Source organism: Ananas comosus, linkage group 5 (genome assembly GCF_001540865.1).
Source record: "Ananas comosus cultivar F153 linkage group 5, ASM154086v1, whole genome shotgun sequence".
Taxonomy (NCBI): domain Eukaryota; kingdom Viridiplantae; phylum Streptophyta; class Magnoliopsida; order Poales; family Bromeliaceae; genus Ananas; species Ananas comosus.
In genome coordinates, this window is record NC_033625.1 from 6,695,570 (window position 1) to 6,708,605 (window position 13,036).

General features: G+C 38.7%; 2 protein-coding genes across 8 annotated transcripts; one reads left to right on the forward strand and one right to left on the reverse strand.

The window, feature by feature from the left end:
• LOC109710217 (protein FAR1-RELATED SEQUENCE 6-like) lies at nucleotides 870–4,702 on the forward strand. 7 transcript variants are annotated; one of them, XM_020232703.1, is made up of 5 exons: nucleotides 870–1,059; nucleotides 1,161–1,428; nucleotides 1,603–1,791; nucleotides 1,867–4,123; nucleotides 4,224–4,662. In XM_020232703.1, exon 4 carries the CDS (start codon nucleotides 1,916–1,918, stop codon nucleotides 4,091–4,093), a length of 2,178 nt encoding a protein of 725 aa, XP_020088292.1. In that variant the 5' UTR covers nucleotides 870–1,059; nucleotides 1,161–1,428; nucleotides 1,603–1,791; nucleotides 1,867–1,915; the 3' UTR covers nucleotides 4,094–4,123; nucleotides 4,224–4,662. The 7 variants fall into 7 exon arrangements, with proteins under 7 accessions (XP_020088292.1, XP_020088293.1, XP_020088297.1 ...); XM_020232704.1 differs by having other exon boundaries at nucleotides 1,627–1,791; XM_020232708.1 differs by having other exon boundaries at nucleotides 1,161–1,791; nucleotides 4,333–4,702.
• On the reverse strand, nucleotides 5,462–12,157 carry LOC109710852 (rhomboid-like protein 19). The gene is made up of 8 exons (XM_020233633.1): nucleotides 11,940–12,157; nucleotides 9,687–9,811; nucleotides 9,403–9,463; nucleotides 7,678–7,844; nucleotides 7,408–7,522; nucleotides 6,826–7,028; nucleotides 6,612–6,731; nucleotides 5,462–5,889 (listed from the first exon to the last, which is right to left on the reverse strand). Exons 1-8 carry the CDS (start codon nucleotides 12,009–12,011, stop codon nucleotides 5,784–5,786), a joined length of 969 nt encoding a protein of 322 aa, XP_020089222.1. The 5' UTR covers nucleotides 12,012–12,157; the 3' UTR covers nucleotides 5,462–5,783.

The following is a 13,036-nucleotide window of genomic DNA, read 5'->3' on the forward strand; positions in this document are numbered from 1 at the left end:
TGTACTTATTAAGAATTCAATTCACATTTTTGGATGCTGGTTTAGCTAATATAAACGATGTCTATCCTCTATGCCCTTGCTTGGTTGGGGGTTAAGGGGTGGAATAACTCCTTAACCCTCATTTTATTTCTAAACACTCCAAAAAATGGGTGGTGTTAGCTAATCACATCTCAAATAAATTATCTCGGGTTAGCTAACCTCACCTAACCTCACCAAACTTCAACCAAATATTATTTTCTATTCATAATAATCCACTATCTTTCTTATCATATCTACTCCAATCAATCATTATCCTTCTTTATCAATCATTATCTTCTTATTCCACCTACTCCAACCAACCACTATCTTTCATTATTCTAGACTAACTCCAACTCCCAATCAAACACAAAAAAATTTTAACCCCACTTTAATCCTGAACTTAACTCTATTCCTATAATAGCTATTTTTTCCTTAACCCCAAACCAAACGGAGGCTATATATATTTGGTGCCAACGAAAAGTATTCTGTACTATTTATATAACATTCGAATATTTGAACGTAAAAAATTGAAAGTTTTTTGGATCTTTGTTTAAGGAACCAGGCAACGTCTCTTTGTGAACTGCCTAGCTTTTAGAAATAATTCGTACTTATCAAATATAAAATCTCATTTTAAATTATTAAATGTGGAATTTAAATTGTGGCGCACCGAAGCACCCTGGTCAGGGAGTGATTTCCCAATCAACAGCCACCTCCGTTCGGCGCAAAGCGTGGAGCTCGAAAATAACGTAAACCTTACTACGGTCCATCCTAAATGATCCAGAACTAACAAAATTAAAACGCCAAGGCCCATTTTTCATCATCATCAAATTCGAATTTTACTTGTTTATTTGGGCTTAAGAATAGGTCGCCGCGGGGGGTCGTTGTTGGTACCCCTAGGAGACGAGCCCTTTACTTCTCCCTCTCTCAGCTCTCTCTCTCTCTCTCTCACGCTCTCTCTTCCCCACCTATGGCGCCGTCGGAATCCCAAGCTCCGCCCCCGCTCTTCTTCAACACCAAGGAAAACCCTAGCTCTCGCTCTTGGTACGTATCTTCGATCTCTCTCGCGCGTCTTAATTTGGTGTTGATTTGGGGAACTACTAATTAAGGGCCTTTTTTCCTTCAAATCGGTTTTCATCTTATAGGGATTTGGATTTGGAGTTTTTTTTGAAGTAACTGGGAGTGCAAAGAAGAATAGTGTTAAACTTGCAGTGAAGGATTGGCTTTGGGGTTATAATCCGTGACGTGTACCTCGATCTAGGGCTTAGGTTTGCAGAGAGTCTTTTAGTTGTTTATTACAACTTGGTAACATTTTGATGGAAAATTGTTAAATAGTTGAGTTGCTTAGAGATGTGAAGAGCTCCTTGTATGGGGATTCTTGCGATATATTGGGCATTAGACATTGTGAAAATGGTAGGTATCCGCGCTAGTCTTCCTTTAATATCTTACAAACACTAATGTATTGCTTCATACCAGCCGGTATCATCTCTCCACTGTTTTCTCCAATCTTTCTCATCCTTTTGGATTGCTTCATCACATGTCTTCATTATTTATGTGTGAAAAGTTGATCAGTGTTTCTTTTTGTAGACGACCTTACATATTCACTTGCAGTTGTGGTGTCGTATTTGTGCCCCGTGACTCCTCTAAAACTTGAAGGCGGTCGTTTCTATAGCACATGGGATCGGAATATTTCTTGCTAATTGAGATCCTCTTGACTTTTTATTTCTCGCTAGGAAGCTCCATTCTTATCTCATTATATACCCGTATGTTGATTAGGTCAGTCTTTATTCGCTAGTCTCTCTTCCTATGCAGAAGGTCGTTGCACTGCTAATCTCCTCTACGAACTTGCAGTTTTTTATAGGTTGGTTGCCACGTAATAGGAATTTCTTGTGTTGAGCCTATGGAAGAAGCACGCCATGATGCCTTTGGATACCCTTCTTTGCACGAGCAATTCAGAGAAGGGAATGACTGGCTGGGAACTTTAAATTTGATTAAAGACAACCCAACAAATAAAGATGACGATCCTTTGGTCCCTAAGCTAGGTATGATCTTTGGGTCCGCCGAAGAGGCATACCAATTCTACATGGCTTACGGCTACCGCACGGGGTTTGGAGTAATCAAAAGGAGCTGCCACAGCATCGATGGTGTCAAGGTCCGTGCGGCGTTCGTGTGCTGCAAAGAAGGCAAGCCCAAAGTACGTCCTGGCCCGAAATCCCGAAGGAGATTAGTAGCCAAGACTGAGTGCAAGGCCATGATGGTTGTAAAAGATAATGCTAGGAAGAACCAGTGGGAGGTCGATTACCTCGAGCTTAATCACAATCATCCATGTGACCCCGAAATGGTTAGGTTTATGAAGTGTTTCAGGGATTTGCCAGCATGGCAGAAGGAGCACCGCCCATTCAATGCCAAGGCTAGAGTGGCTCCTAAAAGGTCGTCGATGAATAGAGCTTCTACGCAAGACAAAGAATATGTAAATCGTCCTTTCGCCCAAAGGGAGTTCAGAAATGAAGGAGGAAAGGGAGGTAAGTTGAGGCTTGTTGACGGAGATGTTGAAGCTCTTATGAAATTCTTCGATAAGATGCAAGCTCAAAACTCCAACTTCTTTTACAGTTGGGACATGGACGAAGAAGGCCGACTAAAAAATGTGTATTGGGCTGATGCGAGATCTCGGGCAATTTACCAGTACTTTAGTGATGTTGTAACATTTGATACAGTATACTTGGTCAATCAGTACATGATGCCATTTGTTGCATTTCTTGGTGTCAACAATCACGGACAATCCACCTTATTGGGATGCGGTCTTCTTGCTGATGAAACCATCGAAAATTATGTATGGCTTTTCAAGAAGTGGTTACGTTGTATGAATGATAAGCCGCCCGATGCAATAATCACTAGTCATTCGAAAGTCATCGAGAGATCTGTTGTGGAGGTGTTCCCAAATGCTCGACATCGGTTTTGCCTTTGGCATATTTTGAAGGAGCTTCCAGAAATGTCCGGAAGAACAGAGGATAAGGAAGTCCTAAGTTTGAGAATGAAAAAGATGGTTTATGATACGTTAACTCCCACCGATTTCGAAAGAGAATGGGTGGAGATGATCAACCAATATAGGCTCGGAGATAATCAGTGGTTAATGTCCTTGTTTGAGGATAGGAAGAAATGGGTGCCGGCATATATAAAAGACACTTTCTGGGCTGGCTTATCCACCATTCAAAGGAGTGAGAGATTGGACGCCTTCTTCGATGGATATATAACACCTGAAACTACGATCAAAATGTTTGTTGAACAATACGATGATGCTATGAAGCATAAGTTCGATAGAGAGGCTTATGATGATTATCGCTCTTTTCAACATAGGCCACAATTGTTATCCGGATTACAGTTTGAGGAGCAAATCACAAATTTATACACAATAAACATGATTCAGAAGTTTCAAGATCAGGTAAAGCAACTAATGCATGTGATTTGTAGCGAAGTCAGTAGAAGTGGACCCGTGATTACTTATTCAGTCGCTGTTTTAGGAAAGGAGAGAAAGGTAGAATACACAGTTATGTACAACAATGCTGAGAAGGATGTTTGGTGTATTTGTAGGTCTTTTCAGTTCAAAGGGATTTTGTGTAGCCATGCCCTAGGTGTTTTAAGACAAGAGCTCGTGACAATAATACCAAACAAATACATTCTTAATCGTTGGAGGAAGGACTACAAGCGGTTGCACGCATCTTCTTCATCACCTCCGCAAGTTTCACGAATTCGTGAAATGAGGATTTATGACTATCTCTACAAGCATGGCCACCAGTACTTTGCAGACATCGTCGAGATTGGTGCCACAGATGTTGATTCGATGGAGTTTGCATTATCAGTGATGAAGGAGGCAAGGGAAAAGGTATTAAAGTACGAGGAATCGCGAGGAGATCGAACAGTTAATGGAAACAGGGCTTCTGATGCCACCCAAAGAGGTAATAGCTCAGCTGATCATTCAGTTAATGAGAACATAGGAAACGGTGCATCTTCGAAGAGGATTGCAAATCAGAGAGAGAAGGCTCTTGAGAATTCAAAGAAGAAGAAGAGGGGATCCAACTGACAAACAGGAGCAATTATCTTATCAGACATGGTAGGCTATTTGCTCCAGGTTCTTTTTATAAGATAATCTTCAAAGTTTAAGTGTTCTTTTCTCTTTTTTTTTCTCACTATTCTATTTTGGTTTTGAACAGGCTTTGCTCTCTCCTGTGTATCTATTAGCTTTTTGTATAATTATTTTTTCATTATTGTCTTTCGGTGGAGTTGATGCTTCAAATTTTAAACTCTTCCTGCTCCTTCCAGCGGCGTGAAAACATGTCCAACCAATCTGTATTACTACTGTGATGATGGGAGGCGTCTAGGATTTTTGTTCAATTGGTTAGAGTTGCTTTAATATCTGAACTTGTCCAACCAATCTATATTACTACTGTGATGGAAAGCCGTTCGTCATGGAAGATCGTGAAGATTTAGTAACTTTGCGTGAATCTCTGATGCTTGAAATCGTCGATTCCTAATTGAACTCCACAACTTTTCTGACTTGATTTGTAAATATAAATTGCTTCGGCTTGCAGGTGCCATTTATTTACTGTTGGTGTAGAAGTTCTTTTTCACTTGGGATGAACTTGCTTTGTATGTGATTTTCCTTCTGCTTGATGAAAGAATGATGCAACTATTTCACTATGGTCAGTTAGAAATCCAATTTGGTTAGCTGCTAGAGGGAATTTCATTCTTTTCAGATTGGTAGTTTTCTGGCAGGCAAAAAAAAAAAAAATGTAGCCTTATCTGATTTAATAGAATCAAGCTGTTGGAGCTTTTCGCACAGGCACTTCAGACGACCGAAGGCTGTGGGGGTTTGTGGTTTGGTTGTGCGTCAGCGTTGTTGGGACAGGCTATTGAAAAAATATTTGCTGGCTTTTCCATGAAAAATTTCCCCACCAGCTTCTTCCTGCAGAGAAAAACTTCAAATAGAGTTTGCTTTAGTGACACAAAAGATTGTTAAGCTTTCTGCAACAGCAAAAGCTACAAGCTGTGTCCGCTTGACCTAGCTAGCTTCTCTATCTACTTAGTATTGTTGCTCACCTCTACTGTCAAACAATAAGCAATTGAGAAAACCAAAAACGTTGAGCTTCTGTTGTTAGGAAAAGCAAAAATAAGATTGTGTTGCCCTGTAGTGTTGAAGGGCACATTTGACATTTTATTGGCATCTTAGATGCCAATCTCGACTTCCAGTGGGTATGGCCGCAGTTGGTATTGCCGGTGCAGTCATTGATTATGCAACTGCTGCATGAGGCTTCATAATCACTTGCACTCTCAACTCAGAACGGTATCAGTAGATGTCTCAACGTTATTGAAAGCACTTCGTTCCCAAATTTTTTGGGTTGAAAAGAAAGTACGCACAGAAAGTTGGCCGCTTCAAACGGGCAGAAACAGATACCACTCATAGGGCTTGCGGTGTTTGATTCTGCATCCTTTAAATTCATACCACAACTCTTCACAGGTATAGGTGGTCATTCATACAGCCACAGAAGAAAAGGGAAAAAAAGAAACACACACACACACACTAAACCCAGCATTTTCTACATTATACCTTGAAAAAATGTTCTTTATATCTCAATGACAAGCCTAAAATTCAAAATATGAAGCGAAATAAGTCAAAAGATAAATTGATATTGAACAAAGAGCACATGCAATTGCAAAGTAGCTTAAGGAGTCCAACTGTAGACTGTATAATGTAAAAGAACCCAAAAGAGTTCTCAGACATTTGCAGCGGCATCTCCGCGCAGTGTGACTTCTATGCTCCCTGCAGCAGTAGATTGCTCAGTTGCAAGTCTTTCTTCGAGTACCTTTTCTCCCCGTTCTCTGCAGCAGTTTGGTAAGAAAAGGTTTAGCGTTATTCACTAAATTTTCTGTTTCACAAGGACTATGATGAAGAAACTGATCAAATTTTAAGGTTAAAAATCATTGTCGACCACTTAAAAGCACAACTTATCGTAATATTCAAACAAAAGTTTGAGACCATCAAAAGCAGTACCGCTAACAAGTGTTGCTGTGTGAAACAACAGACCATCCGAGCACAATACTACTTTTCATTCATTGACCCTCCTGATGCTCAATTATTTGAGAGGATTAAATTACAGACTACATTGAATTTTGGGGTGTTGTCAAATTTATTTTTTAAGTTGATGAAGAAAAGATTTGTTTGGTGTGCTGAAGGGATGCTGAGGCCAAATATTGGTCGAGCAATGCTTAAGAGGAAATTTTGAACCTTGTCTTTCCTATGGATGCAAAGTTCTTTAGAAAAAATAGTCCAGTCACAAGACCGAGCCTAACATTTTTAGTATTTGCTAAATATTTCTGATTGAAATCACAAGTCAATTGATTCCAACTGATTTTGTTCGCAGTGAAGTTTTGAATATTATAAATCACAATTTGTCTACTTCGGAACCACTTGCTGCAACCATCACAATAAAAAATATAAATTTCACAAGGACCATCATACATCCTTATGTATGCAAAACCGCATTAAGAAATGAAAGTCGAATAACAGTTGTAAGTAGTTTAAAAGTAGCAAAAGAACATACCTTCTCCTGGATGCCTCAATAGGCTCTGAAACAGGCAACTTGTGCTCGCCAACTTCAGTAGAGGGTCTGGCTCCACAACAAACCCGGTCAAATACTGAGGCAACAGGTTCCACAACTGACCTGTAGTTTTAAGTTTTAACTAAAATTAGTATGATTTGATGATACAAAATAAACTGATCTTGAATTAGTATTAGCATAAAGGGACGGATTTTACCGCATAAATTCAGGGAAGAAGCTGGCAAAAGAGAACTCATCACTTGGATCTCCCTTAAGGCCAGTTGTAGGGTTCTTTTGGAAGTATCGTAGGTAAATCCAACTCACATAAGATCCAGCTAATAAAGTTGGGAGAAAATTTATAGATTCAGGTACAATGAAGGCCATCACGATTGAGAACACTGCAACAAAAAGTGGCATCCACTGCAAATATAGGAAAAAGAAAAGAAACCCAAGGTCAGGTAGGAATTCTTTTTGAAAATAATATGGCCTTTACAATAATACTGCCTGCAAAATCATCTATTCACACATAACACCCCTCAAAAGTGCACCTTTTTAACAAATCACGCATATCCTAAGCTGGGGAATCATCCAATTCATCAATTGCATTAGTACAAAGTTCTTTTAGAGGAGAATTTTATAAGCATAAGGTGTACACGTAAGAAATTTAAGTATTCGAAGGGCATAATTAAAATTCAAATTTTACAATAAGTACATATGTAGATAGACGATTTTTAAGAGTATAAATGTTAATATTTATGCAAATAAATAATCAGATACATAATGAAGATAAGATAAATACCTTTGCTTTTATCTTCCAGAAAAAGCACATGGGCAGTTCAAGATTTGGTAAGAGTTGCTTCAAGCCCACTAGAAGTCCGGCGAGAACCCCATGGAAGCCAGAAAGAGGGGTGTAACTGTTGGGAGGAAAAAAAAAAAAAAGAAGAAGAATTGAAAACAGGTGAGTTTAGCATAAAGGTTGTTGAAACAAATAGCAAGTAAATATACAGAAAGCAGGGTTTAAGCAGGAATAAGCATCAACAAGTAATGGATCGTCATTTTGGCTACTTACAGAAAGCTCTCTTTTCTTGTAATGTAGTAGAGTGCTATAGCAATAGCAAAGGCGCAGATGGAAGTGAAGAAATTAACCAAAATAATGAATCTCAGTAATTCCTTGCGGCCCCATACTGGTTCAAGATCCTTCCCGCAAAACAGAAGGCCAAGGGAACTCCCAATTGCCTGAAATTAAACATTTGTTAACACCTGATTATTTTCCAAACAGAGAACTTGAACTCGAAGAGCAAAAAAAAGCACAATGTATTGTAGTGAAAGTTCATGTCATATAAACAGAACTGATTTAGTGCACGAATTAGCAGTTTCAAAACCAGACTTACACGCAATCCAAAGTTGATTTCATGTTTAAGGTGCAACAAAAGATGATGCAATAGTACCCACCCCTAGGTAATGCACTGATGGGACACAAACTTTTCCAAACGTTTCATTTGTTTTCAGTCCTTTTAGAGTGGAAAAGTGACACGCTGAACTTTCACACTCTGAACTTCGATGAGTGTTCCAAGCTAGCACTCTTTGTAATCATCCTGGCAAAGCTGACATGGCTGCTGCATCAGCTTTGCCAATTGCCATCACACAAGTAAATGTGACTGCGGTGAAAGCTGATGTGGCTGCCATGTAAGTGTCGTCATTAATCAATTTAAGTTGGTTTGGGGCTATCTATTGACGTGATAGCCACGTCACCTATGCTGCTACTCAACATGATGAAGATACTAAAGAAGGGCTTGCTTGAAAAACTAACCAAAGTTTAGGTTGTTGCATGCCCATTTTAAAATTACAGAGACCAAATTGTTCAGGAACCATCATTGCAATTTACTCATTTGTTACTACTATGTACTTAAGAAATTTGTCAAATAATTATCAGTCAGGTGAATGAAACAATTTCCAAATTAAATAATGTGATAAATTTATCTTACCGGCAGCCGGCTGTCGACAAGAAGGAAAAATATTTAACATATATCAGCTTTGCTGCTTAGGTAAGTTTAAAATTGTGATGAACATGTTATGAATCTGACTACTTGCCTAGACCTACTAATTGTTCATAACTAACATGGTTATATATCAGATTTTCTTATTGTAGGAGAAGAACTCGGAAGGTACATGGTCAAAATACTTGAAATGGCAAGAAAAATAAATGGTAGTTTGATGTTCACTAAACTTTATAATAAATAAGGCCTAATTAGACAGTTAAATGGAGTTCCCTCGATCATTCTTATTGAATTTTATTTGAAGATCAGAGTGTGAAGTGTGAACCTTTCCTAAGCATTCCCTTGCATGCACTCCTCTAAACTTAAAAGATTGCCAACTCCATAAAATGAAGATTTTATCAAACAAAAATAATGAGGATACAATATGGTAGCTTGTTCTTTCGCTTATGCAACCATACAAAAATGATTCATAATTATTTAGGAAATCAGCATTACATTGATGTATATAAACATCCTTCAAGCTATAGTTTTAGTAGTCAAATAGAAGTGTGTATATATATAAACTAAAATATTACTCCAGTAAGCCTAAAGGAGCACTTAACACAAGATGCCTGCATAACGCACACAAAAAAAAATCCATAAAAAAAAATTAATAATTCCATTTGCGTTCCTATTCTTAAAGCATAAAAAAAAAAAGCAATAAAGCTTCACAATATATGGAAGCATAATCACAAGGAAGAACAAATACAAACAATATAGAAGTAAAACTACAGGAACAATGAGAATGTAGCATATACCCCTGGGAGAACTTGCTCGAGGTAACCAGCAGTGATGAGATTCCATGCGAATGGAATTGTCCTTCAAAAAATGAGTAAAACTTCACACGTAAGTGCTATGTTAAGAAGTTAGTAATGTTTAGTAAATCTGTAGCTTTATAAAAAAAAAAAAAAGATATTCAACCGGCCGCTGAAAAAATAAACTTGCAGGTTTCTAAATCTGTTCCTGCCATGCAGAGTCAATCATGACATCTACTCATAACATGTATATAGGAAAAGATTATAAATGAACTTCAAACCGCTACCTTGCGGGGATAAGGGCGAGATAGTTGATAGCTGAAGGAAACACCTGCAGCAAAACATATCCTCCAAGAAGTACCACAACAAGACCCTTGCAGGTCTTGGTAAATCCTTTGCCAGGTTGAGCACCCTACATTTGAGAACAAAAAGCAGTTATTTAATCAAGATTTTACTTGCATTTGCAAGGTCAATTTCATAGATAAGGTAGAAAGTTTAAGCCCAATAAATCCTTTCTCGATTGCGCAAATATCTCAATTGAACATTCAGGAATAAAATAAAAACCCAAGGGCCATTTGAAGAATGCTAACAGATTCACTAAACTAGATAACTAGTGATGTGGAAAACAAGTTTCTGCATGCTACTGATGTGACACAAACAAGGGGAAGGATTTGAAATAGCAAATGAGGATTGTTTACAACGGACGCTAATTGAGTAATGAATGCCGCGAGGATCAAATATACAAATAACAGTCCTTTGTCATGGATATGGAAATGATAACGACAAAGACATTCCAAACAACATGCAGTGATGCAGATGCAGATGCTCCAAACATAGCATTAACAACATTCTTAATTTCAGGCTGCATATTTGGTAATTTAATCTCACCGCCCCCCCTAGAAACCAGGTCCAAAGAAAGCACTTTCTGTAGAAACTGACTGACAAAATCTTGGGTCATACAATTCCATAAGCTATTTTCCAACACAGAACCAATCTAAGCTATTGAATTTGCTCCAAGATGACATTGTAAGCACTGCAACATTGCTAATCATTTTTTGGTCGATTAGACAGATGGAGGTGTCAGAAGTTAGATCTAAATAGCCGATCAAATTGAAAAGCAGACTGAAGTTTGTCTTATTTAAAATTTACAGCTGTCCATTCTAGTGATCTGGGTAAATTCCAGGTCAGACAGAGAGAAATGGTTTCACATTCTTGTTTGATCCGAGATCCAAATCATGAGATTTCTTGTCACGTCCGGATGGAATTCCCATACAAGTGTACTGATAAAATTGAGAACAAGTGTGCAAATAACATTAGTTCTTATGCTCCATTCGTCTGGTGAACCAAGGAAGCAACACAAGATTTGCGCCTTGCTGTTAAGGGTGCATCTTCCTGTGCAGGGAGAACGTGCCCGTGAATGGAAATGAAAAGGTGGCTACCACCACACGACTATATAGGCACGGCAGTGCCCGCAGACCGAACTGACCTCCTCTCTATTATCATCTTCCATTAATGAATAGCGGTGATCGAGCATAGGGTTGTTTTATGGTGGATCTCAAACCTCTAGGTGTTACCACTCGCGGGAAAAATGTCTGTTTTCCGAGTACTTCAAGTGTTTGTCGTACTCCATTAATTAGAGATACTAGAGAACAAAAAAGGGATAGAAGAGAATTATAAGGCTTGCACAACCTCATCGCCAGATGAGCTACAACTGGAAAGTTTTGAGATTCGTTGCAGTAAGCTATTGGAAGCAATAAATCTACCCTAAGCAATCAACACATTACAAAGATCTCGCTGAAGAGGAGAAGTCTATAGAATTCTAGAACCATGTTGTCGACGGTGAGTCTTACAAGGTCAATAGCGAAGGGATTGGATTTACCCTGCGAGAGAACTAATATCACACGTCGGATCCGTCGTTTAGCAGAGATCTGTCATAGATCATGCATTAAAATAAATGATAATCTGTGGAAATCAAGTGGGTAGCTATTTCTCAGTGGATCAAGTATGAGAATGTGCAGGATCCAGACTTTGCGGCCGAATCTCTCTTAGCAATGAATTACCAGATTCTCTTCCTTAATTACCACACAAGAGTCGAGTAGCACCTACCATGATATGCAGAAATAACTCCCCATCTTTACAACACACATTCTTACACTAGATGCTTTTAATTGTTCCGGGTTTACGACAATCATTCCCATACTAGATGGTTTTGAAGTGTTTAAATTGCAAAATAAGCCTTTAATTTAATAATCAATAATCTAAACCTCCAACCACCTCCACAACAACAACCACCACCACCACCACCATCACGACCCTCCCCCTCGCCCCGGCCCGTCCAAGCTCCGGCCGAAGCTGACCATCGTGAAGCCGACCAAACCATCAAAACCCAGATCAAACGAGGATCTTTCTTCCTTCCTTTCTCCTTTCCTTTTTTTTTCTGAAATTTTTTTAAAAAAAGACAGAACAGAAAAGAAAAGAAAAGAAAAGAGAAGAGAAGGAAAGGAAAGATCCGAGAATGAAATGGATCTAGTCTTACTCACTCCAGCTGAGGCAGAGGGAGGCTGGAGAGGCTGAGCCTCCTCCGCGGAAGAAGCGGCGCTGCCCTCCATCATCTTCTCCCTCTATCTCTCTCTCTCTCTCTCTCTCTCTACCCGAGATAAAGTTGGATGAAGAGGCCTCCTCTCCCCTCCCACCCTCTCACCCGTAGATCACAATATTTGGGAATGGAGGCCCCTCCTTCTCTCTCTCTCTCTTCTTAAGGTCAAAACGTGAGAGCCAAGTCGTGGCGGCCTCCCCTGCTTTTTTTTCCTTTTTTTTTTTTTTGGTCTCCTTGTTACAAGGTGAAACTGGAACGACATTAATTGGACGAACCCGGTGCATCGTGCACCACAACTCTCGGAGGGAAAAACAATTCGACGGACCGGATCAATATTTTTAAAAGTAAAAAACATATGCAGCTATTTATGTAAAACCTTACCAAATCACTAATTTTATTGAGATTTTTTAACACGAGGTTGTTTGTTATCTTGTCAAAGATCAAACAACTCAAAAACCCATAAATTCGTCTACATACTTGAAAAAAAAAATATATATATATATACAATAACAGTGAATTTTGAATAGTCAAATGTTTATGACTATCACCAAATACTACTTAATTCTAGCATTTTATAAAAATTGGGATCGAACAATTAATTCAAATACTATAATTTTTAAAAATTTAAAAAATTTTGAGTGACTATCACTACGTATACTCTAATTTAGCAAATATGATGCATCACACGTCCGTTTCAAATAGTTCGGAATCATCTATTAAATTGGAAAATATATTTGTTTTAGTGAATAAAATTCTAATGTTGAGGAGGGCCTTCTAATTGTGTTTTATGGGGATGGCGCACGGTGCACCCGGTGCATGAAATAATTTCTCGCTAGCTAGAATTGTCAACGATACGTGTTCTGGAGGTGGGGAAACCGGGAAAGTAATTGAAGTGTATATATAGAGGTGAAATTGGGACCGAATCGGGAGGATGAGCTGTAATTGTAACCAATTCCCAATCTACCGATCGAGTAATTAATTATGCATCTCATGTTCGAGAATTAATATCAGACCTATTCAGCCAAAGTGAGCTAAATATCT

Coding starts and splice junctions, on each gene's coding strand:
- LOC109710852 (XM_020233633.1), bottom strand. CDS start 12,011: ATGATGGAGGGCAGCGCCGCTTCTTCCGCGGAGGAGGCTCAGCCTCTC. Junction 7,523..7,677: donor ACAAGAAAAGAGAGCTTTCT/GTAAGTAGCCAA, acceptor TCCTCCCAACAG/TTACACCCCTCTTTCTGGCT. Junction 7,029..7,407: donor TCTGGAAGATAAAAGCAAAG/GTATTTATCTTA, acceptor CTATATTTGCAG/TGGATGCCACTTTTTGTTGC.
- LOC109710217 (XM_020232708.1), top strand. CDS start 1,916: ATGGAAGAAGCACGCCATGATGCCTTTGGATACCCTTCTTTGCACGAG.